The sequence below is a fragment of the Sinohyriopsis cumingii genome, chromosome 14 (genome assembly GCF_028554795.1).
Source record: "Sinohyriopsis cumingii isolate HCF-2022 chromosome 14, ASM2855479v2, whole genome shotgun sequence".
NCBI lineage: Eukaryota > Metazoa > Mollusca > Bivalvia > Unionida > Unionidae > Sinohyriopsis > Sinohyriopsis cumingii.
The window spans coordinates 71,153,072-71,180,032 of NC_142974.1; the positions used below are offsets into that span (position 1 = coordinate 71,153,072).

Below are 26,961 nucleotides of genomic sequence, written 5' to 3' on the forward strand. Positions count from 1 at the left end.
GGGTGGGTTATGAGTCACGTGGTTGTAATTTAAATATCTACTATAAACAAAAATGGCGGACACATGTGAGAGTCAAAAACGTAAAGGTCGCCTGCGCATGTCACTTTCCGAGAAGAAACGTCGAAAAACTGTTTGAGAAACCGAACGGGACTTATCAAGGATTCGTCTTGGGGACCAGTTTGTTCGATGGAGAGCATTGATGTAAAAGTTAGGACTGGCATCAGGCACTGAAATGGCGAAGTTGTTGTTGGACAGGTAAGCCAATGTCTGTGTTACACTAGTTTCCCCAGAATCAAGTGACTTTGATGTCTATATATGTGTTCTCCATTTTTCAATATCTTGTTCCTACTGTATGTTTGAAAGCACACGGTTTTATTAATACAATGTTTTCACAAGGACTTGCTTTCTGATATGCCCAAAATAGATATGATCGGCTGATCAGTATTTCACTCGGTGACTGCATTGTGTGTATTGTATGTTGGGGTGGAATATATTATTTATTTTTTATAACAGCGTGCTCATAAAGGTCATTTTGTACACCTGTCAGTTATCTTCGTGAGACAGTTTTTTTTTTTTTTTTTTAAATTCGGCGAGGGAACTTAGATACATTTACAAGCGTTATCATTATTTATATCATATCCATCCCCCCCCCACACACACATACCCCTTAGGTTAATGTGACATGCACATTACTTGCATACAAGTTTAATAACCTTATCATGTAAACGTGATGGAACAAATAATAAGATTTTATTGTACATCTTTCAACTACTAGTAAATCTATTATAAAGCACTCTATTGACTACAATTATAAAAGGATCTCTAGTCATGATAGGAAAGGATGTTGTAGTGCTACCAGAATATATGGCTTGCAGATTGTTATCAGTTAAAGTTCTGAGCTGCAGTCAAGTTAGTTTTATTGATGTGAATTTTTTTAAATCTATTATTATGTATTCTTGCAAAAATGAAGTATTTCAGTTTTAAGTGTTTAACACAGTGCACAAAGAAACATATTTAAAGCATAACTTATAATACAAATGAATATTTACTTCATATTTTAAGTTACAAAGAATATAGCAAAAGATGAACCCAAGCATACAGAACCGATGGCCAGTACATTTTCATGCTTCACATCAACACCTGGCCAAGTGCTGTTGCAACATACTGAGAGAATGAAAACACCTTCAGTATCTGAAGTATTTGCTATTGAATCAGGAAGGTAAAAATGACAAATTTCTTGCAGATTGTTTTTGTGTGTGGGTGGGGGCTGTCTTACAATTGTCATTCTTCTGAAAACAATGATGTAACAAATGCAATGCTGATAAAGGACATTATTATAACTGCCAGCAGGTTGAGTTCCCACTTCATGCTTTTCTTTGTTTGAGTTCAAAAAAAAACCTTGAATTTCGCTTTCTCAGAAGTGGGGTTGGGTATTTCAACTGTGTCACTTGATGCATAGAAAAAGACATAATTTGAAATGTCATTGTTTTGGTTATGCAAAAAAGTTCCAGTATACTGTGCTGTTTTTTTCCCCCCACTCAATACTTAGAGGACCAGTGATTGTATATTAAAATTGTGTCTATATGCCTCATATGCTTTCTTTATGCTGTTTCCCATTTATACATGTATCTATGTCCCACATGCAGTTCTTGCTAACACCCTCTTCCCATCTATCCACTTAGCTCATGATGAATGCACATAAGACATATTTAATTTAAAAACAAAATACTGAGATAACAGTTGAAGTTTGTTTTTGGAAACCACTGGCAGTTCATTAGAACTTTATTCATTAGGACTGGTGATATAATTTATTTGGGATTTAATTTACAATACTGTAAGTTCTTTTTAAATTTCATTTTTTATTCTTGGGAATTAAATGACTTGTTGGTTTTCACTCTTTACTCTTATAAAACTTTTGGAATTGAAAAGCTGTTACTGTTTTGATGATTGCTCTTCATGCATTTTTAACTTTATTTTATCTACCTACTTTTCAAGGTTGCCAAACAAATGGATAATATGGCTTTATTACAATGGTCCCAAGACATGAACCAGTTTTGGTTTTCATGCAAGACTGCTAGAAGCTGTGGACAATTTTTGTGAGTTTTCAGTCCTTTTATTTGAAACATATATGTAAACATTTGCTATTGTATACTTTTGTATGAAATCAAAATTACAGTGCATAATCCTTATCTTCTGATTTCTTTTAATGTATTTTTATCCATATATATTCATCACCAAATCTTCTAGGTATGTAGTTTTTTAAAAGTAATTTATTTGAAATGTCATAGTAATGTGGAATATTGAAGGAACTATGATCTGAGGAAAATTTGAATCATGCTATGCTAACTATTAGCCAGTTCTACAATGTAGCTTTCACTTTATGATATAAATCAAGTTGTCTTATCAATATGGAGTCACCATGACAAAAGAGACCAGCTTTAGGTGCTAAAGGTATTGACTGTGGTATTCTTTCAATGTATCTTGAGGAGTGTCCTAAATCACATCACCAATACACATGAGTAGATCCTCTCACATGGCCAAGGCATTAATAAATGTCTTCATGAACCTTACCTGGAGAATGAAGAGCTGACAAAGCCCTGGCTTGATGAAGATGATCCCAAGAAGAAAGCCAAAGTGCTGAAAACCTTGGCACAGGTGCTGTTGGACCAAAGGTTCCTAAACAGTGGAGTATTACTTAAATTTCAGGTATGCCATTTCAGGATTGCAACAATTGCATGATATTTAAAAGAAAAATGTGAAGACCACTTTAAATATTTTCATTCTCAACTAAATAATAAATTACTGTAAATATTTACCATTTGAAGATCTGAATAAGTTAGAATTCATAAGATGTGTGCACATGATACATGTATGGTGACTCTCCTTCTCAAGTCTTTGGTAATTTCAGGTATAATGCATGCACATCAGGTATAAATAATTCCATGACACTCTATCAATAAACACTTCAGTAAAGATTTTATGTATGCAAAAATTACCAACAGTAATGATTATTTAATAACTGTATTAATCTGTTATCAGATTACAAATAACACATGTTACAAGATACATGTTTTTGATAATTGCAGAAGCACTGCTCAGCTTGAAGTTTTTCATCAGCAGATTATGATGTACAGCGCCAAGAGATTTTCATACATCCCTCCTGTGTACAGGATTAGGAATGAGCTAGCTGCTTTGGATCACAATATACATAGTGGCTGAGGTGTAATGAGAAATAAAGAAGGGGAGATAGTGTAAGCTTGTTTCACTACAGGACAGTAGAAATAATTTTATATATTGATTGTGCATTATGATCCCTGCCTGGAGATCAGACGAATGGAGTATTATTCACAGGTACAAGTCATGAAAACTTTGTATTAGATACAAGTCATTTTGCAAAAATCGGCACACATTTATATTTGTGGTAAGGAATCTTAATATTTTCATGCATACAGATCTTGTAATTAGTATTGTTATCATTCTAATGGATATTTATTTTTATTTAAGTAATGCAAGTCTAATAATTAGATCCAGTGATATGTATAGCACTTTCCCATGGGACTGATACACTTTATTAAGGATATATGGGGTTTATGGAATATCCTCAGGATGTTTGGGGTAGATGCTGTCATCATGATGATTACTAGCTAATACCTGTTCATGAAAACATGTTGCTTTCTGAAGGAATGGGCAAAAATACATCCTGTCTCACATAGTATTTTGTGGATAGAACAAATAAGAACAAAAACAAACCCTCAACAACTCCTTCTTGGGAACTGATCATGAGGCTCTAATATTGGGTAAAAGGTTAATATGGGTTAGCATGGGGATGCTTGTCACATGTTGGGAAAATAAAATTTTCTTTAAAACAGGCATCGATGTTACAACAACAAAAAAAAGCGGCAGATGGTCTGTCTACCCTTGCAAGGAAAAGAAAACATCCCCACATCAGGGAGCTTATAAAGAAAGCCCTTATCTGTCAACTTGAGGGAAAGCAGGGTATGCTGAAGAGAAGAGAACTAAAGGAAGATGATCCCAGGAGAATTTGTAGAAACTAGGCACCTCAAGAACCACCATCAACTCTAGTTTTGGTGTGGTGAAGGAGATCTCTCGATTTTTGTTATGTAAAATATGAAACAGTGTCTGATATATGGAGGTGTCAGCTAAGGCAGGTTACACTTTATATAATATCCTGAAATATCAGTAGTTGAAAATAAAATAATGTATAATATTGTATCTGCAGTTGCTGAAAACTTTTTATATTGATTATTTATGATCGTGCCCACATTGTTTATAGGCAGAAATAGACTTGTGTTAAAAAAAAATCTGAAAGCATTATTGTTTGATGCAATAGTATGTGCATTTATGTGAAAACAATGAACAAAATCAATTGTATTCATTTATATACAAACTCATACATGCAAGAAAGTGTTTAAGTTCATGCAAGCCTAGAGGTGATGAAGCCAGTGTATTGTCCATCTGGATATTTGTCATGTATCTGCCAGAAACAGCAAGAGGGAATTACATGTCTCTGTCCAGACCCCAACCTTCCATGTTGCCGTAGTATGAACTGCCTATAGGTAGCATGACTGTTGGCACTCATCAAGTCAACTTTATCATTGATGACAAGAACATTTCGTCTATACATCCTGGACAAGGCAAGTACAGCCTCATCAAGGATTAGATCTTGAAAAATCTGAAAAATTATTCCAATTGTAATATGCTATTTCTAAAATGTAAAAAATTATATTTTAAGAAATAATAGGAGCATGTGCTTATTCAAATGTTATTCATCTTCGATCAGCAAATTCCACTGTCAAATACACGTGGATCAAAACTGCACATGGTTTTTATTTTGACATGAACACTGAGAGTTCCATCGCAACTAGAACTGATAGTTTATATTAAGATGGACAGCTCAAAGTTTTTGGGGAGCATTTCTAGAAGTCAGAGACTCTTGCATTGGGATCAAATAGGAATGGCTGATTGCAGCTTAGATATGTTTAGTATACTGAGGTACCCACATTGAAATCAGGTATCTACTCGATAAGTATCAATTGTAAATTAAAACAAAGTCCTTATGATTTGCATATGTATGCATGTCTGTTTTTGGACGGCTTACAGTTTTAAAATTCTTTCACAGTGGTTGCAAAGAAATAACATTTACAACAATCATGTATGTACATCAATTATCAATCTTTGAGAGTCCACCTTGGAAACGGAATTCATTGTCAATGTTGTATTGTAAGAGTAACTATCAAAGTTTTAATTCTGTTTGTAAATTGATGCAGTATTTTTATTTTATTGGTACAAAGTGCAAGTTGTACATTCATTGGCATGTGCTACACATATCCTGTATACAGAAAGAGGTTTTCTGTAATGTAGCCAACATACCTGTCAAGTTATTCATACCTTTTGTGATATACATTTTGTACATAAAAATTTTAAGCTTTGGCAATAACACGCTTAAGGAATACATGAAAGTTATTGAAAGAATTAAAGAAATTTCAAAATTGCCATTGAATCGAGTAAATTTGTTATACAGGAATCATTTGCAGTAATCACCAGTTCAAATGTGGAAACATTGAATGCCAAGCAGACTCAGCAATTAAAATTCTTACCCAAAAATGTTAGATCAGATATGAAGAAGAAAAAAAGTTTCTTGCAAGCCTTCATGTCAGTCTTAATTCTGGATAAATAAAACAATTTAGGATTATTAAGTCCTTATGTTTATCATGATATTGCATATATAGTATTATCTTAACATATTTTGGTGTTTAGAAATACACATTAAGGCATGCATCATATTTAAAACAGAAGAATAAAAGTGTAGTATTTATTTCAAAAGAATTAAATGGCTATATGAATTCTGTACATGTCTAATTTTTATTAAAAAACTGCAATCTAGTCAGGTCTAATTGCTGAACTCCAAAGTAAGATTGCATAGACTTTTTGTTCCCATTTTGTATTTAAAAAAAATAAAACTAATAAATGTATTACTTAAGTTGGTTTATTCATTAAATTGAAAAAAGAGAAAGTTGACCTTAATAGTATTGAATGTTTGTATGCCACTAGCATAGATCACTAATACCTATATATGAAATGATTTTAGCTAATCTTCCTTTAGGCCCTCAGACAAAAGAAATTTATCTATTTTAAGTGTATCTCTGAAGCCACTGTATATATTGGTTTGGAAGAAGGAAATAGAGTTGGCATTTCTAAAGTCAACTGGAATACTATTCCAGAGCAAAGTTCCAGAGTACTGTAAACATTTTTTGAATAATTCCTTATTTGGTTTGTGAATTTTATACTGTTTGGTAGACATGGGTCACAGTTGTGGAGTATTACCAGGTAGCCTATACTTGAATAGTGATTGTAAATATTGAAGAGTACTATTATTGGATATCATGTACATTACTTTGGTTTTTCTCAACCGGATTCAGTCTTTAATAGGTAATAATTTTAACTTACCAGCTAAAATTTTCCTTGCTTACTTTCTGGATTGATATAGCCTGAATGCACTTTATTTAAGATGTGCCAGCTTTGCTATGATTTTATCATTTGAATTACTCCACACTGTGTTACAGTAGTCTAAATAGGGTTGTATGTAACTGTTATAAAATAGTTTTCTGTACCTTATCCTACTGAAAAGCCATAAACTTGAATTAACTTTTTTACTCACATGTTCAGTCCATGATAGGTTATTATCTACCAAAACACCAAGTAGTCTATCATGACAAACCATTTGCAAATTTGTATCCTTCCATGTTAGACATAGTTCATCACTACCAAGATTTGTTCTTTTTTGCCATGTTGAGATAAGTAATATTTTAGTTCTTCCAGTATTTACCACTATGCCATTGCATGTGCACCAGTTGTCCAGTTTGTTTAGGGCATCCTGTAAATAAATGTATAGCTTGTGCTTTGTGTTTTGGATGTCTGAAAATGTTGTGTCATCTGCATAGAGATCTGTAGATGAAATTGAGTCCCTTAGTACAAAGTGGTATCCCATTAATAAATAGTATCAATAGTAATGGACCCAAAATTGAACCTTGTGGTACTCCATATCTAATTGTTCCAGGTTCTGACAGAACATTATTTATATAAACATGTTGTGTTCTCTCACTTAAGTTTGAAGTAAACCATCTAATTGTGCTTTCATCACATTGGTTGATTTTCAGTTTCTTAAAAGACTTTCATGTACACCAACCCATAAACTTTCCGGAAATCTACAAATAGAGATCCTATTATTCAACTTTGATCAAGTGGTTGAAGCCATTTATCTGTTAGAGAGATCAAGTCAGTCTCACATGAATGTTTCTGTCTAAAGCCTGGTTGAATAGGGTGTAACAGCAACTGTTTCATTAAATATGACATGAATGAGTCATGGACATGTTTTTCAATCAATTTTGACAAGTTTTGGTTGTATTGAAATTGGCTGGTAGTTATCAGCATCATTCTTAGTACCAGATTTGTGCATAGGCATTACTTTTGCAGTTTTCCATATTTTGGGGACAGATGAGGTTGCAATATTTAAATTGATTATGAATGTTATGCTATCTGAAATAGCTGAGGCAAAAGTTTTAATAAGTGGTGGACCAATCTGATCAAGTCCTGTAGCTTTCTTTATATCAAGTTTACTGAGACATTTTTTAGCAGTTTTTTATACCTATGGGATAGAGAAACATCCCGCCTTAGGGATTTTTCAGTTCATTATAGATGTTTTCTATCACTGGTTCTTTTAACTTAGTGATAACGTTATTGAAAAAAAAATCACTCAAAATATTTGCAATGTCAGTGTCATCAGCGACTTTTGTGTCATTTACCAGAAGTGAGTGAATTTTATTTGTCTGATCTTTGTGTGTTACCCCAATGAATTCACTGAAGACTTTCCAAATGGAGTTTGTGTTGCTTTTTGTGCTTTCAAGCATTGATTGATAAAAAGTTTTTTTTAAGCGTTTTCAATCATACTTGTTATGTTATTTCCCCATACTTGATATTGTGCATGGTTTCCCATAGCCTTCAATTGGTCTCGTGTCTTCATAGTATCTAGAATTTCAGTAGTAAATAAGTTAGGTTGGATTTCATACTTTACTCAATGACTTTTAGTGGTGCATGCTTAGAGACTACATTCATAAATCAGTCCACACTTTTAGAGCTTCACATATGTCATCAAAATTTTGGATAATATTCCATGGGACTTTATATAGGTCATCTTGAAATTGTTATTTACTTCAATTTTGGAAAGATCTGTAAGTGATAGTTTTGTGTGTCTTGTTCCTATTTATGTTGCATTTAACCTTTCTTGTCAAAAAAGTAGGATAGTGGTCACTAAGACCAACATTTGGTACATTAACATAAGCCACATTGTTTGGTAGGTTGGTATAAATGTGATCAATAAGAGTGCTTGATATTTCTGTTACACTTGTGGGCTCATTTACCAGCTGGACTAGGCCTAATGATTCAAAAAATTCCACCCAGTTACTCCTTATCTGAGTATTGAGTAGGTCCTTATTTACACTGCTGAATATATGTTTCTTTCTCCTGTGCATGAACATTTTCTAATTTGTTTCAAAGAGTTATCATTCCAAATTGCTCTGGAGGAAGGAGACCTATAAATGAAACCAACTAGGAATGATTCTGCATTATTTTGTGAAATTTTCACCCAAATACTCTGTTTCATGTGACCCCAAGTCAGGTCACCTTTCTGCATTTACATCTTGCAATATATACAAGACACCCCCCACCCCCACCCCAGTCTCTCTGTCCCTGCATAATTGTTTATTGTAGCCTTGACAGTGAAATAAATTATCATTGTGGCTAGCATTTAATTTGGTTTCAGTGAGTCCTAAAACATGCATATTATTTTCTTTGGAAGACAACATTAACTTAATCTATTTTTTCCACTATACCTTGTACATTTAAGTGACCCATGTTAAAACCTTTTGTATTTAGTTTCATATCAATTATATGTATTTCATCATGCACTGGGGTACTCTATGAGATTGTCTCCATAATACTTTTACCATTTTGGTATTATATAAGGTGGCCATATAAATGAGGTGGCCTCTGTATTTTCTATGGTATCTGTGCATAGTCTTCCTTTATCAAATCATATTGGGGTGGGGTGTTGAGTAGCAACAAAAAGTAAAGCAGCTTACACATACATTGTTTGGTAAAATAACTAATTCTTTAATACAAGTATGCATTTTCTAAGTTGTGCAAAACACTACTGACATAGATATTAGAGCCTTTGCCAAGTTACTTAGTACCAAACATTTTTCAATATCTATCAATACTTGTTTTGCAAGATATAAATAAACAATTACCCTCATTCTTGTCTGCCTTGTCTGAACTATGTGTAGAGCTTGGTCAGCTCAGTTTTTAGGCTGCACAGCATGTCTTCCTCCTCTCCCCCATGTGGCTTTTGAACTTCTTGCTCCATGCCTCATCCTTCCTCTCCCTCTTCCTCTTAAAGGTCGCTCTAGAATTGTTAGCTTGAAAGTGAGCTGATTTAAGTCTATCTAATGAATTTTAATACGTAAATGTATTTTGAAAATTTGAGAACTAATATATTCATGATTACTTATCAAACTTATAGGAATAAAGTGCTAACTTTGGATCAGAAATTAATACACGAGAGGTTGTGATTTGATGGAAGTTTTTTAGGGCTGGATCAGGTCAAGTGTTGGGTGGGGTGGGGATCCAAAATTTAAAAAGGGCCCCAACTTTCCTCGAATGGGCACCAAAGCAACGTCTATGTGTCTATTTACTCAGTGTGCACAATACCCAATAAACATGTGCAAGAATAAAGCTGTGGTCAAACTTCAGCTGACAAGTGACTGTACGTTTGCGTATGTGTACTATTTTATGATCTGGCCCCGAGTTTTGAACCTGGATTCCATATTCTAGTCGCAGATTTAAAAAAAAAAAAAGAAAAGCTTATTTAAAACCTTGTATATGTAAAGTATTAACTTGGAGAAGCACACAAATTCTTTTCCACTTTGTTTGAAACGTCAGAAAGATGGGTGTTAGGGGTCAACTGGTGACAATCTGGTTAGAATTTATAAATTGATTAATGAAATTACTCAATTTTGAGCATTTTTAAATATCCCTGATGCTTTTCATTTATAAAATTTAGTGGTGGGGACGTGAGGCAGTATGAATTCTACGGGGCAAGAAATAGAGTGAGTACCTGTGGGTTTTTGAAATACTGTACAGAGCACGTCGATTTAAATTATTCTCGTACCACAAAAGCTTTGAAATATAACTATAAAAGTAGTTTTACATACATTTCATTGTTTCCTCTCAAAATTAAAATTAGAAAGGAAAAGGATAAGAAGAAAAGAACTAGATCAGAAGAAGATCGTACTCACCGTTGTTGACATTTTGGGCGGTCTCGTAGCGTGGTTGTGTTTTATGTCATCATCTTCAGTGTTTACAATGTGGCCTATAATTATGCAAATTTCAGTCACCCGAATTATGTCTGTTATTCATTCGGGATCTACCGATCACTGCCGAGCGGGATTTCAACATGGAGATGATAGATTCATTACTCTACGTTCGAAGATTTCAGAGAGCTCGTATTTCATAACGAGAACCCCTACGTACTTGATATTACCCCAGAAATGCCTTTTAAATAGTATTTAATCAGTTGATACACATAAATGTCCAAACATTTTTGCAAGAGAATTCACCCTCAGCTGCAATATTGTGCCTTTAAACTGGTTTAGATCATACCTAAACCAAAGGTCTCAACAAGTAAGCATTGGCAATATTAGCTCTCAAACTCGCACTATTCATTCAGGGGTCCTTCAAGGCTCAGATTAAGGCCCTCTCCTCTTCCTTATCTATATCAATGATCTACCATTAAATAATGAATCCACAAATACATATTTGTTTGCAGATGATGCAACCTTGTATAGAGCTAGTTCTGATACTGAAGTTATCCAAATGAGATCAAACTCAGACCTTTTTTGATTCCAAAGATGGGCACAACAAAATAGGACGATAATTAATGAAGGTAAAACAAAATGTATGATTTTGGGGGACATCACAAAAGCTACACAAGTCAGGGAACCCAAAACTATCTCTTGCAATATAAAATCATCCATTAGAAAATGTCAAACATGAAAAGCTTGTAGGTGTGACCGTAGATAATAATTTATTAACGAATGACCATATTGATAAGCTTTGTAAAACACTGTCCTCCAAAACTGCCCTACTCAGCAGAATCAAGAAATATTTACCTAATGAAACTCTAAATCTATACTACAAGTCATATATTCTTCTAACAATGGATTATTGTTCAAATGTATGGGGAAACTGTGCTAAATATGAGGTTGACAGGATTTATAAACTTCGGAAATGAGCAGCACACATTAATTTGGATGCATCTATTGATCATCCCTCAAAAGCATTATTTACAGAACTCAAATGGTTCACAATATATGATAGGATAGATTTTCACAAGGCAGTTCTTTTATATAAATGTCTACATGGAACTGCACCAGAGTACCTTCAGGACTTATTCAGGCCTTTTTCAACACAATACCAGTTGAGATCAATATCACATGGAAACCTTCTACCACCAAAACCAAGAACAGAACAATTTAAAAAGAGCATCCAATACTCTGGTACAGTTATGTGGAACAAGCTTCCACTACATGTAAAATCTGTTGAAAATATTAAAGTATCTAAGAAGAGATATCACGAGTATGTATGTGCTTCTAATAGATAATGGAATTTAGTATTTTAATACTAAACATGTTAAAATAAACAGTAATTATTGCTATCTTCATATAATGTGCATTGTTATACTCTCCTTAGAGGGCCTCAAGAGAGAGTAGTCCTTGACTAATGAGTCACCCTCTATAAATAAAGCATTATTAATATTATTATTATTAAGACCGTTATTTAATATATGTTTCTTGATCTTTTCTAACTGCAAATGAACAATTCCTGAATCGCTTTTTTCTTAGATGGAATTAAAACTTTTATAAGTCGTATGTAAATTGGATCTGCAATCATGGGCATTTGGCAGTAACTTGGCTGTATATACAGCCACAGGGATGTCATATGTTATAACATGCTGCTGTTTTCACTTCTGAAACTAGAGAACATTAAATGTGATAACTATCACTTTGATAGCAACAACTCCATTCAAGACTAAATTCTTAAGAGTTTGAGAAAACTATGGCTTTGAAGAAAGAGAGGTAGGATACAAATTTTAAAAAACGTTTGGCTCATACGTTCAAATATTAGGTGTGTAACAATACTAATAAATAATGTGACAATAATAATATTAATTGCTCTTAATATGTTTAATACCCCTTCATAATGAACGGAATATTCAGTCTATGACAACTTCCTAAGTCAATCGAAAAGAGACAGAACTCGGATTCAGAAGTAAAGCAGTTTAAGATGCACAAGTTAGATTAGCAATGAAACTGATCATGTTAAGCAAAGGTTTTAAACAAGCAAGAGAGGCAATATATCATTTTATTCCATGTATTTATTGTGCATAAATGTGAATTCAATTTCATGTATTGCTTCAAAACATCTCATTGGGAGAAAACTCATGGAACACAGTATGGATATATTCACTATCTTGGCTTATTTAAAAGTTAACAAAATGGACCTAAATTCTTAAAATCCTAATTATAGATGATATAAATCAATAAGCATCATTATAACAATGCAAGCATATTATCAGTTTCTATAAATAGCCTCATAATTAAATTATTGTGTAGCTGGTTTACTTTTGTTGTTGTTGTTGTTTCTGTTTTTCTGGGTTTTTATATTCCTTTTATTTTCTTCTTTTCTTTTTGCTTTTTTATTATTTATTTTTTTGTTTGTTTTTTATGTAATCATATACTGCAGGAAGCATACAATGTGCATTACTATTGTAGTGTAAATACGACGATAAACGTAAAAGAAAACAAAGTAAAACAAAAATATCCCCAAAATAATTGTGCTACCTGGGCAATATAAGTAGGCAAGGACAAGGTGTGCAGATAGCATAATCTGTGTCTCTCAACCTGTCAGAATAACTAGTAGACAAAATAAAAAGCAAGGCAATGACACTAACTGCCATTGTTCATCATTTTTTATATAAAAAACTGAGATTCAGTGCTGTCAATAAAAAGGAGGATGCTATTTATCTGCAGCCTAAGAAGCACTTGAAATATGAGGCAGACTTCAAAGAATGCCAAAACTAATGGCTGATTATCTTTCATTGCAAAGCTCATTGCTGTCACGTTTTTTCAGTAATGATGGAACTAGAAATGTATACATTTTGAAACCTAGAGTAAAACACCAGCTTGATCTTTTGGCCTCGTATTATCCCAGTGACCTAGTGATACACCCTGTCTTTCAGTATGTTCCAGCATTCGCATACTTTGTACTAAATAACATCAACCTCGATTTTAACGTTCGTCTCGTTTAGTATTAACGATGTAAATTGATTGTATTTAGAATAGTTGAGTGTCATGTATACATGACAGACATGTCCTTGGTAAAGGAAGTAAATCATTTAGTAGTCACAATATCTTCATATACTTCTAAGTAAGGAAAACTGAACTTGAGGAAGGATCCTGTAGCCTGTGACACTGAAAGCACATTTTAGCACCACACATCTGGAGCTAATAAATGTCAAACCAAATATAACAGTATTAAAAGGTAGATCAATCGGCCGTGCAAGGAAAATCAGGTATACACATTACTGCATACAGTGAATGCTAATAGTTTTTCTAAGAAACCAGCTCATGTCACCGGATTTCTGACTTGACCTAATGTAGAATTTGTGACAATAAACTAATCCCTCAAAATTAGTCAATAATGTCGACGTCATTCTGATATCGTGCATATTTTCAAAACTTGGTGCCATGGATAATTACAGATATTTTTCGATGTGGCTATTATGAACACTCATATCCTAAAACACTGTAATCCTTTATTTTCAACTTCAACACGGAACACTTTTACAAGACAATCAAACACATCATTATTAATCCAGACAAAGCAAACTTGAATAAATATAATTATCAATAATTTAAATCAATTATCAATTTCATTAAAACCAAGCCAATAATATGAACTGGGAATTGCTTCATCTCCTTTTGTGATAATCACTTCACCTTGTATTTAAAGAACGTCAACAATTTATGAAAGCATAGTAGATATGTCCTATATTATGATGAAACAAAAGATAGATTATTCCTGTTTTAGTGGTTACCTTAATTTGTACTACATTTTAAATGCATAAGGAGATCTGAATCATAATGAAAAGTTAGTATCTTGATTTGTACAATTCATGTAATTCTTTTAAATGCGAAAGCTGCTCAAAATCCATTCATACTATTTATTTATTGGCAACACATCTACAAGCATAACCGGAACGAAATGTGCATTTAGTACGCCACCCCTGACACGAAGAACACTGAAACAGAAAGAGAAGAAGTTCAGAAATACAATGAATTAACAGGCCATAAGCAAAGGCTATTATTGTATACAACTATTAAAGTTCCCATTTACATATGCCGACTATATTAACACTGTAAATTGTATCAATTCTGACTTCCGTCATTCATATTTCACACACTATCTATTGCAGACACACACACAAACATCTCTCTCTCTCTCTATATATATATATGACATATCACAACCTGAGCCTCAAACATTTTCTTGCTTATAAATAATTGCATTATAATAAAGTGCACTTTGGTTATTCCATATCATTTTTCCATTTCTGTGCATTATTTCTAAAGAGACTTAAATTTTACGATGGATTTAGGCAGTTCAAACAGAGATCTTACTAATAGAAAGAGGTTTCCATGAATGTTAGAGTTGTTATGACATATACAAGCAAATGTTAATATTTTAAACAATTGATTTTGATGTATGTAGGTATGTAGGTAGGCAGGCAGGTGTTTGTGTGTATGTATGTGCATGTGCACACATGCATGTATGTATGTATGCATTTATGTATGTATGTAAAACAGAATGGGTACATGAATTATTAAATGAATACATGAAAGGATCACAAGATACATTAGATTTATCATATACTTCATGATTCGTGTAACACAAAGTTAGAGTTGTATTGATGAGTTTGGTCTGATTGCATTCTTCTTAACAGAGGTGATTAGTTTAGTACGATCTTTGAATAATACTACTCAGCGTGGCTTGATTGTTCTCTTATTAACAGAGGTGATTAGTACAATCTTTGAATAATACTACTCAGTGTGGCTTGATTGTTCTCTTATTAACAGAGGTGATTAGTACGATCTTTGAATAATACTACTCAGTGTGGCTTGATTGTTCTCTTATTAACAGAGGTGATTAGTTTAGTACGATCTTTGAATAATACTACTCAGTGTGGCTTGATTGTTCTCTTATTAACACAGATGATTCATTCAATACAAACTCTGAGTCACATTGCTTAGTTTGGTCAGATTGCATTCATATTAACAGTGGTGAAACCTGTAATACGAACTGCTCAGTTTAGTCCAATTACATTCTTATTAAGTGAGGTGTTTCCAGTAATAATAACTTTGAGTCGTACTGATCAGTTAAATGGTCCTATTACATTCTTATTATCAGGGGTGATTCCTGTGATAATAACTTTGAGTCATACTTATCATTCTTATTAAAAAGGCAAAGTTAAACAATACTCCCCGTGCAAAATGGTTTCCTTTCATGCGATTTTATCTTTTGATTGGTGATTTTACTATGAATGGGATAATTTGCCTTGACAAATTGTAGTTTATAGAAAATATATATTATTTTTAAACATTACTATAAAAATTAAAATAATCTAAAAGAGGCATACTTGAACAAGATTATCATCCATTGACTGCCCTGGAATGCGTGCAATGTTTTCTCATAGTTTTTCATAATGTGAATGAATTGTTAGGCTACGTGAATCATTGTACAGGTCAATGTCAAAACTACATTCAAACTGTTTTCGATCTCAAATGGACACTTATCTAAAAATGTCATTAGCTTTTCATTTTATTTTAGATTACAGTAATTTTGTCGTAATTATGTAGAACGCTAAAATACCCATGAGCGATAGAAATTTATCTAAGCTGCAACATTCAGTAATTCTTGGGCATGCACTATAAATATCGTTCACTTGAAAGGGGTTGTTATCTTATTTACTGAACATTGTTCAACAACGGGCCATAATCCAGAAGTTGACGACATAATTATGCAGGGAATACTACAGCTCTGCATGCCATAGCCTGTTATCTTGTGTTTTTGTGCCAATTTGTTTAAAGAGAATGAAAAGTTTGTAATACTAGATTTTGTATACATTATTGCACTACAACATTAAAAGGTGTGAAAATATTTGTCAAATGACATTGGATTACCTGTAATTACATAGATAATGTAATTTAAGCAATAGAGATATTTGAATATATATGGTGGTTTTGTACAGTATGATTTTACTAGTACACGAGTTTTAATAATTATGCCTGAAGATGTGAATTGAAAACTTTAATAAAGTTATTATGTAAGTGCAATGATGCCTCAAAAAGTTTAAAGAAGGTTAAATAAGTAATTTTGAGCTTCTCCACTGCCGAATGTTTCCAAATCTACTACAACATTCAAATCTACTATGTGGATAATCATCCTAATTATACATATCCTGATGCAGGATTATTCATGGGGTTTCTTTTTTATCATAAAACCTCTAGGTTTTATTTCAACCTACATGAAAATTTGTCCCCAATCTTATTTGTGCATATTATAATATGAAAATATTAAAAAACAACATAATATGTGCATATATTTCATTGTTTTTCATCTTATCAGCTTACTGGAAGGTAATGACTCTACTTAGCTCCTAACCCAAACTTCACCTTTATATTCCAATGTTGGCAGAATACCTTTATGTTCCAATGTTGGCAGAACACCTTTATGTTCCAATGTTGGCAGAATACCTTTATGTTCCACCTGTGATGATCAGATATATTTACTTACTTTATATCAGGATGAGTGCTTGTCGTAAATATAGGTACTTACCATCTGAAATTAAAGAAAAGGTACAATTAGTGATTATAATATGTAGACATTTTTTGATGAAGCATACAGGTCTATCATCATAAAAGAAATAAAAACTCAAAACACATTAAATAAATATTTGCAGACAATACTGATAAAAAACTAAAAACATGTTGAATTGACCAATATGTCAACCAAGATTGAATTAGTGTTCGACAATACATGGGGCAGTGTGTTTTCACTGAGAAATGTGTTAAACCTAAGATATCTTCAGTATTTAAAAAGCATTAATACTATTTCATTTGTCCAGTTTGGGATATTATCAGTCATTTCCTCTTCGACAAGACTTCTTTTTTGACAAAAAAATAATTAAATCGCACCTTGTTAAGTTGTTATCACGGAACCATTTTAAGGAATAAGCATATTAGATTATCCACATGTCACGGATGGCGTCTCACAATGGATGGCGTCTCGCAATGGTTATCCACATGTCACGGATGGTGTCTCGCAATGGTATATACTTAGGACACTATTACAGTTAACTAATGTTAAATATATTGTCGGTGATAGCCATTCCTTAGGCTACTTGCTAAATATGATGTGTCAACATAACTCTTTGTTCTGCTTCTCTATCCCGATAAACTGTTTATTGTTTTCTTTGCCAAATATATACACCGACTCCAAAATCTCCTGCAATCTGAACAATTGTCCAAACTTTGCAATTAGCAAACAAACCTAGTGATTTGTTGTCACTGTGTTCACATTTTAGGTGTTCTAATGCCAGAACAGTTATGTTATACATGCCATCTCCTATAACCCGTCAGATACCATGGTAAAACTGAAGTCAAATATCAAGTTACAGATAAGTCTCGTTTCTCGCTTGCAACCAAACCAGATAAAGACCTGTCGACATGTATTCAAAGCTTATGCAGAAAATTCATATATTCATCACAATGATAGCAAAAGAACAAAATTTCCCCAAACAACCACAATGTAATATAGTGCGATTTAAAGCAATAGAAAGGGAAAGAAATGTATCGCTATACTAAAATATCATTTGTACCGAGAATGGAACAGCATGCCCAGCCGATGTTTAATACTTCTTAAGGTAGGCTGCCAAATTTTATCTACAGAAACTATTCTTCATTCATTCGCAGTGACTTTGACATTTCTCCGTTTTACCCCAAAAGAAGTTAGTATCCTCTCATAAAATGTATTTGCCATCGATGCAGCATTGGCAGAAATGTAACGTAAATCTAAGGTCATGGTGCAGAAACCATTTTTGCTTCCTTTAGCAGCAGTGAATATGGCCTTTGACCTGTAAATTCAAATTCGATAGGCTTCGTTCTGGACAAAAATTTAAACAATCTTTGCTTCATGTACATGATGTAGAAATAATTTTATGGTGCGGGGAAAACTATTTTCATATTTTTATTCACACTAATGTAGTCCATTATCCATTTTATCCAAAAATTCTTAGCTTTGGAGTTTGAACAACTACATGCTATGTATGCAGTTCAATAAGCAAGATGGTGTAGAAGTCAAGTTATTGTATGGAAACCATTTTTCTCCTTTAAATCACAGTGACCATCCTTGGGTTTAAAACCTTACAATCGAGAGTTCGGTCATTCTTAATATGAGTGTGCTAGCCAAATATGAAGTTTGGTAAATGTATATAGTAAACAATTTTCATTATTGTGCAGAAGCAAGTTTTGCTTTGAATGACAGTGATATTGACGTTTGAGAATCTAACTTTAATTTCAACGTAAGATGTTTCTTCCCAATGACATCGGAGATAAGTGCCCAATGCCCAAATGAAGACACACTGACCTAAACGGCCATGGCTAGCTAGCTCGCTTATTGATATACATTGCAATTTGCATCAAGAACAGACTGAATATAATCTACACAAGTAATTATTCCTGGACTTACTATTCACATGAACACATAGATACACTTCGATCTATTTGCTAACACTGATTTAGTTATGTGTTTCTTAAAACGCAGTTAGTGAAATTAATGTCAAGTAATATTATATAGTCACTAAAATTATTACTTAGTAACCACTAAACATTTTATTACTTTCTAAAATAATTTCTAAGGTCATATATTTTCTACTTGTTTCTTTTCCTTAGCTGTATTTGTATTACCTGAAAGTCTTATCAACAACACATCCTTTTGACACGTTTTTACTAACTTTTACTCATTATGAGTAACTGAAATACTTGTCTTCTGTATCTGTTTGTATGCTAAAACATGTTATGGCTCGTTTCCAATAATATATATAAAAATTTAATATCAATACAGTCAACAGGAATTTTGAATAATGCCAATAACTACAGAGAAATCGGATTATCACACTTACCACACGGTACACACGATTAATCAAGAAAGGCTCGTAAAATGGCCCACAAAAATGAAAAGAACAGAAGCTACACATCAGCTTGGTGTTCCAAGGTGCAAATCAACAATAGACTGCATATTATCTTTGCATATTCTTGTAATGAAAGAGGTGAATGGATACAAAACGTTAAGTTTGCCTAATCAGTTTGGAAAAGATTTTAAATCAGATTAATAGGGATTTTATGTGCGTTAAAATTATGAAACTTTTCATTATGTCAAAGATCTGTAAGCAATTAATATTCAATATGAACAGTAACAACATACATCATACATAAGGTACAAAAACGGTATGGCAATGCTTTTGCTTCATACATGGATGAAAAACAGGGTGACCCATGATCCACTGTGCTATTTATGATCTTAATTACATTCTTTTGTGTAGCAATACTAAATATTTATAACGTATCAATGAAAAAATATCAATATGATTATGCACTATTATGTCGAATATATTATCGGCACTTTGTCTTAAAAATCGTTGACAATTATGGTTCATCATTTAATATGCCGATGCCAGGCTTGTGGTTGTAACGAAATTACGAGTAAGGCAATATTTGTGGTTTGCCTGAAAAAGACTATCAGAACAAGATAACATTTCTTCTACAAAGCAGAATTTCTACCTGTGTGATCAAGAAAGTATATAGAGAATAATTTTGCAAAAAAACAGCTTGCATCAGTCTCTGAGACCTTTAGCAGATCAATCACACTCCTGAAAAAAGTTAATATATCAGATACTAGAAATTATATGCAATTATTAGAAACACATGTTGGATCAGTCCAAGCATAAAAGTTACATCTTTGAAATTAAAAAAGCAGGGAAAAGCATAGTAGTAATCTCTATGCAGTAATGTTAGTGACTACTAGGTGTGAACAAATCCACATATTTTACTGGCCTGATCAAATGAAATACTAAAATGTTGCTGATTATCAATAAAAGTTGCCTAGATACTGGTGATTATTGTTTGATAAGGGAATAAATAGTCTATGTCACTTACATCAAATCCTCAATCATAACGCTGAAGCTGGTACTTCATAACATTTCACATTCCAGGTGAATACAAAGTTTAAGATCAGTTTGGAGATATAATCTGGAGGGGTGATCCGAACATAGGAAATGGATTTTATACAGTAAATCATAAGAGATTAATATATTCAAAACTGATATCTTCAAAAATAAATTTTACATTTTGGCAACGTACAAGAAAACACGCACAGTTATAAATGATTTCATGTTTATCTAAACAAAAAGAAATGTTGCAGAAATGATCATATACTCACAACAAAAACAGCAGCATCCAAAATATTTGACCTAAATTTTATATATATATATGTGTTATATATATATGTGTGTGTGTGTGTGTGTGTGTGTGTGTGTGTGTGTGTGTTGGCAAAACTGTATTATAGCATGCTTAATTATTTTGCATTTATTTTAGAAATTTCTCCTCGGTTAACATATACGTAATAGGAAATCGTCGGATCTCAACCTAACATGGCTTACCTACTACACACGAATGATTACAAGATTAATATTTTGTTTTTAAACAGAAATAATATACATAAATACAATATATAGTAAGTGTGAATTCATACCAACATATATCATACAATCATGCTCATAAAGTACATATTTTATAACTATTAACTCGGAGTAGGCCAATATTTTCAGATCTATCAGTACTTACTAATTCTTTGAGTTCTGCATCCTGAAAGGAATATAACAAAAGCCATTAAAAGGTTAGCAACCCATGTAAAATCACACATTAATGGCACAAGCGTAAACCAAGCAACGATGTCGAAGTGTTGATATTGGCTATTTCTCCAAAATGATATACACTGAACAGACCCGGACAGGTCTGGTAAATTAATATTTTAAAATAAACAGTTTTGACAAGTGCGAAATTCTCTTGTCAAAAAACTCATATGATGTGTGTAATCTCTCTATGTAATTAATATATGAAATATAAATTACTATCAGGTTAAGTCTGAAACAGATTACATTCATTTCAATCGAGACAAGGAAGTATATTATTTTTTCATTGGATTTTGGGGCATAATATTCAACAAAGAGATCTAGATTACATATTAAATACATTCTATATTGTACTTAATTTCAGCTATGCAAAGCTTGCAGTTAAACCCACCAGATTCTCACAAACATCAGATGGTACATTCTTTACATGTGCAAGAAGTGAATCATCTAATTTGTGGTTGTTATACAGCTGGTGCCTACTGATATCGTATATGATATGGACATATTTATGAGCAAAGTCAAATTGCATGTATAATAATCTCACAGGAAAGGTATAGCTTTATATGCGTTAGAAACTCACCAGGGTAAGCAGATGCAGAATCAACATAATGTGACCTCAGTGCTATTATTTAGCAGACTTATTTTAAGTCCGATGCCCGGAGCTTCTAAATACACGTTACAAGTTCCTCACCAGAATATAGATCTTTTGACACTGACTTTTGATAAATACACTGAAGAGATCCACTCCATATTCCTCCTATGTGTCTTATTGGTCATACATTAACGTGCACAAAGATCACTTGATATTTTAAATGTAACATGTAGCATCAACGAGATTTAGAGGTTCCTCCTTGGTTTTGGTTGGTCAGCGTGCATTCTTATGTTCAATCATTTCCGAGCCTCACTGTAATTCTATCCAGGGAGATATTTTGAAACAGAATATTTACAAAATGGTGTATCGAGACACTTTTTCAGCGTGTCAGAGATATCACAATTGAGCTTTCTTTCCAGTGAGCAAGTCTTTCGAGAGCTCGTCAAGAAAAAAGCATGCATGATCTATGCGACACAATGATACACACAGGTACCAAATGTTTTTCAGAATATATAACACGCTGGTGAAATTTTGTGGTGTTGACGTATACGGGCTCATAAACATAAAGGACATGGTGTGCTGTTGACCACTCATATGATAAGTTTCTAAATATGTTTGCGCGGTTCTTACTGGACCCATGTGTTTTCCTCACAATTGACTTCACTGGAACTTTAAGTTCCATTGGGCAAAAATATCGCAGGGATTTGGACACAAGCGTGTCTCACAAGAAAGCGTTTTACATGAACGTGACACATGCAATAGTGTCATTCCTAACGCTCATTTAACCCGGCTACGATTCCTTGGCTTGGTCGGCTTATAGACTGAGGGCCTGCCACCATATGAAAATTCTATGCGGCACTTAGATCACTATGGATGGCTTACAGATATATTGAGGCAGTAAGACCTCGCAACAGTGTTCCAAGAAACATTCACAATGCGGTTCAAATTCAGCATGAACCCTTGGAAGGGTTGTAGAAAGATGTGGGAACTTCTATTGCGATCATGGAAACAGAAGAGTAACCGAGTATGATTGCCATTACATCCGGATCTACTGAATAACTGCCAGAGAAACTCTAAAAAAGGTATCAAAAATAAAATGGAGCATCTTCAACAACTGGCCAAACATCTAACAATCATGGCTGCTAAAAGATCAAGGAAGAAGAGGACATTGTATAATTTGCTTGCTTAGGAATTGGTGAGGTTATGTAACAAAAAGTTACCAGAAAAGTTTTAAATCTGAGCACGTGAAAATTGTGCGAAGTGGATATTTCAGAAGAGGTTTTATAAAAGTGAGGCAACAGGCAAAGTCTTGGAGGAATTTGATGGTGAAATAAAAAACTACAAGAACGCAGGTGTTAGCATCTGAAGTAAGTTGCTGACAAACTGCATTCGGTGCCAGCACAGCAGATTGTTTGCCTTAACAACAATTGATTGCATGAGAGCAGGCCCGCAATAAAATGAAATCGTGGATCGTCTGTATACTCTCATGACATTTGTTTCAACGCACCTGAATTCACTGCAATCACACTGATTTAAAAGCAGTTGCTAAACTACTATATTATGATGTAGACACGTCCTGCATGTTCAAGCAGGAATTAACTGAAGACTTCGATAACGCACACGAAGAAGGGGTGAGCACCGATCTTTGAATAGTACAGATAAAAGTAATGTCATGCAACGATAAGTATATAATGCAATAAGAAACGAGTGTAGGATCACAATAAAACTTTCATTAACAAACTTGACCGGAGAAATCCCCATGCGGTTCACTCAAATCCAACTTGATCAACTCAAGACAGTAAAACTAAAGGACACATTGATAGCACACAAGGACTCAAAATCAAAGATGTCCATTTCCTGAGGTGATTTCAGCATTTTTGGCAGCTTTAATGTGGATGCAAACACGACTTTCTTAGACGACGCCTGAACCACATCCCGGATCACTTAGAAATATGTATTGATTTTCTTGCAGTTGGCACAATCACGTGCAGGGTCTACAGAAAATAAAATTAAAATGTTATCACCAATCTTCTTGATCTCAAGGGCAGGCATGGAATAAAGGACTTGGATTTTCACTAGGTCCATGAACGATTTTGATTTATTCGCTATAACAAAATGAATCAAGAGCTTTCAATGATCCTTCATGTGGAAAGAACATGAGTCGATGATTCCCAACTCTGATGATGCATGCGATTGTTGATACTTTACACATATTCAGAATGTTAGCTAGCTGACGGTTCTTGCAGGCAAATTTGCATATACTGCTGTTTTATTAAACACTTCCGTTGGAAACATGAATATGTAGACACCTTGCAGATGAGGTCTCATGAGCACTCGATATTTCAAGTACACCATGCATATCTTGGCAAATATGTCGCATCCAAATCGGTGTCTTTTAGCCTAGTTGTTGCACTTATGCATCTGTAAATGTCAACTGACATTGTTTTCATATTTACATTCATTCTAATTTATAAGTGACTTTGTCTTTAAAAAATGTTAGCATATGCAAGACATAAATTCAAACAAATCATTTCCCAGCCAAGACAGCTAGGAGCTTGCATTCTTTCATATTGTATGTTTTCACCCCATAACCATTTTCTAACCCTCCGAAATTTTGAGACATCGATCCAATCTGTTATTTTGACCAAGAAAGTATCATGGATGTGAGTTTCAGCAAAGCAAATTATATATAAGCCATATAGTTAAGATGCAAGTTCATTTACTTCATTTCTTACATTTCTGACATGCAGCTGAAGTGCTTCGTATGTTTCAAATATTGAATAGGATTAAGATATATGCCCTACACAACGACAATTCGAGCAATGACTATGGACTGCAAAACCTTTCTACCATGCAATCAGCATATTTTGTATGTTGCAACCCTGTCATGGCCAAGTGGTCTAAAGAGCTCACTGTTATGGATCACTGCCATCTCACCTCTGTGTGGGTTTGAGTCTCGAGCTCAGCCAATGTGGGTATGTGAGAGAGCTTGCCAGTAGCTTCATGTGGGCTGGTGGTTCTTTTCGGGGTTTTCTCGGGTTCTTCCTCCAAAATTTATAATGGCCGCCATTTATAGCCTATCTTGTGCTGAAAATTGGCATTAAACCCTATAACAAAAACAACAACTGAGAACCAAAAACGTGATGATAATTATAAGCGGGCTATTTAAACGTATAAATACACCAAACGAAGATGAGTCATGCTAATATACATAAGCAAACTATGCAATGAACTACTGAGAGCCAAATTAGAGCACTGACAAAAACCTGAACTAAGAAAAAGACAATTTAATCTAACTGTACTACCCGTGGTGTTTGAACATCATTTTCAAAAGGGTGCGATATCATCGAGGCCAGCATAGAAAATATACTTAGATCCGACTCCATGGGCATGATGTAGCAGATATCGTGCAGAATGTGTTGTTAAAAAACCAACCATGTGACCAGCTACAGAGGTTAAGACGTAAACTGGTATTCTTTAGTGAACTGAAATTGAATCCAAAGAAGAAAGTAATTATGTACCCACTTTTAGCCTCTATGTTATAATGATGCTATACTGAAGGAATTTAAAAGGGCAGGTGTGTGTGAGAGAGAGATATAACAGGAATAAAAACAGCAAAACTAACGTCCAGATATCAAGCTTACAAAATAATTATGCCAGAGGGGTGCAGACAAAAACAAAAGATTTTATCCAACAACACATTTTGCAATGCCCATAGAAATGTAAGTGGATAAAACTGAATGAATGAAATCCTAAGTATGAAACTACATTACAGCAGGTACCTTAAGGGTTTAGTAATATTGGGGCAGAGACAATGCATAAAGTTTGACATGGCAAATGATGTCATACCATTTGAAAAAAAATAACCAAGTAAAATGCAAATATTAAATCCTTGTTCCATCCATTCTTTGTACCTTTGTATGCATTTATAAATATCTGATCATAAACATGACCCCCAAAAGCCACATTACTGCAGCCTTATTTTATTTAATGGCTTTCTGCATGGATTTTTCTTGAGTGAATGTGACTTCGGCATTGATGAAAATGTAATGTTAAGCGTCATTTATCTGAGCATTTTCTATACAGCAAAGGCTTTTGCCTGCTGACAGAAATACTGTCATATTAGTTATGTTTCTAAATGCATGATTCAAGTTTAATATACCCAGACAAATACAACGCATACGTCTGTTTCAGTCATTTTCTGCAATCAGCAGCATACGTTGATTATTTTAATGATAGGTATAATTGATCTCGATTGACCTAAAATAGCTCATTTTGGAAAGAAATGTTCAACATATTAACATTCAAGTATCACCGCCTTATTTAATAGTCAGCGCCAAACTGCAGGCTACACTTTATAAAGGTGATATAATTTGGTATATCAAACTACAATATCGTACTCCACGGATTGCCATCAAGTAATGTTGTACCCATTTGAAATGTAAAGATTTAGGTATTAGTATTGTCACACATGGTCACAATACCAGATTATAAGATGTCACAATTTCTGTGAAATACCTAACAATATACAGACAGGTAAAACTGCTAGGATAACTCACCATTAACAACACACTAATATTTCCCCAATAATATTTAGCCTGTTGTTATAACTGCAAAATGGTCTAATACATTTACTTACGTAACTTCAAGATTCATGTTCAACATAAATGTAAACACTTACCGAAGACTGAAAGGAAACAAAAAGAATACAATCAGTTATGTATCATTATTCAGCTGCACTGTCGGGTTTCTTGTGCTGTACGAAAAATTCAAGATCTTTCATTTCTCATAACAAAATCGCATTACATGAATGTGATGTTTAAAGACAATACGAATTACACAATAACATAACTTTAAGTATAACAATTGGTGTACTGTATCAGTCTCCGACATTACGTTGGTCCTGGTGATTGTATTTCAGAACACTTGTTCATTATTCAGATATCTTCGCTATTATCTTAATTGTTTGAAAGTTTAAAGACGGCTCTCTTGCATGTATATTGGGATACACTAATGCATTTGCCTGGTGATATGACCTGAAAAACTGCAACACTTTGCAACATGCAGTTAAAGATCAACTAAGCATAGATACACCAACGCTTTATGTTGGTGTTGTGCTGATGCACTAGTAAATATTCACAACAAATAACAATCTACTCTGGATACAATGTGTCATGTTTACCACGACCCAGAGTAGCCCAGTTGA

At 33.7% G+C, this 26,961-nt stretch overlaps 1 protein-coding gene across 3 annotated transcripts; it reads right to left on the minus strand.

Annotated features, from left to right (window-relative positions):
- Positions 1-1,032: 1,032 nt before the first annotated feature.
- Positions 1,033-26,466, minus strand: LOC149784105 (P2X purinoceptor 7-like). 3 transcript variants are annotated; one of them, XR_016413745.1, is made up of 4 exons: positions 25,061-26,466; positions 21,096-21,116; positions 9,327-17,034; positions 1,033-4,693 (listed from the first exon to the last, which is right to left on the minus strand). XR_016413745.1 is itself a non-coding variant. In XM_089932192.1 (2 exons), the coding sequence occupies exons 1-2, from the start codon at positions 9,330-9,332 to the stop codon at positions 4,436-4,438; spliced, it is 264 nt and encodes an 87-aa protein (XP_089788318.1). In that variant the 5' UTR covers positions 9,333-14,530; the 3' UTR covers positions 1,033-4,435. The 3 variants fall into 3 exon arrangements, 1 of the variants encoding a protein (XP_089788318.1); XR_016413744.1 differs by having other exon boundaries at positions 9,327-9,481; positions 10,374-17,034; positions 21,096-26,466; XM_089932192.1 differs by lacking the exons at positions 21,096-21,116; positions 25,061-26,466 and having other exon boundaries at positions 9,327-14,530.
- Positions 26,467-26,961: the final 495 nt, after the last annotated feature.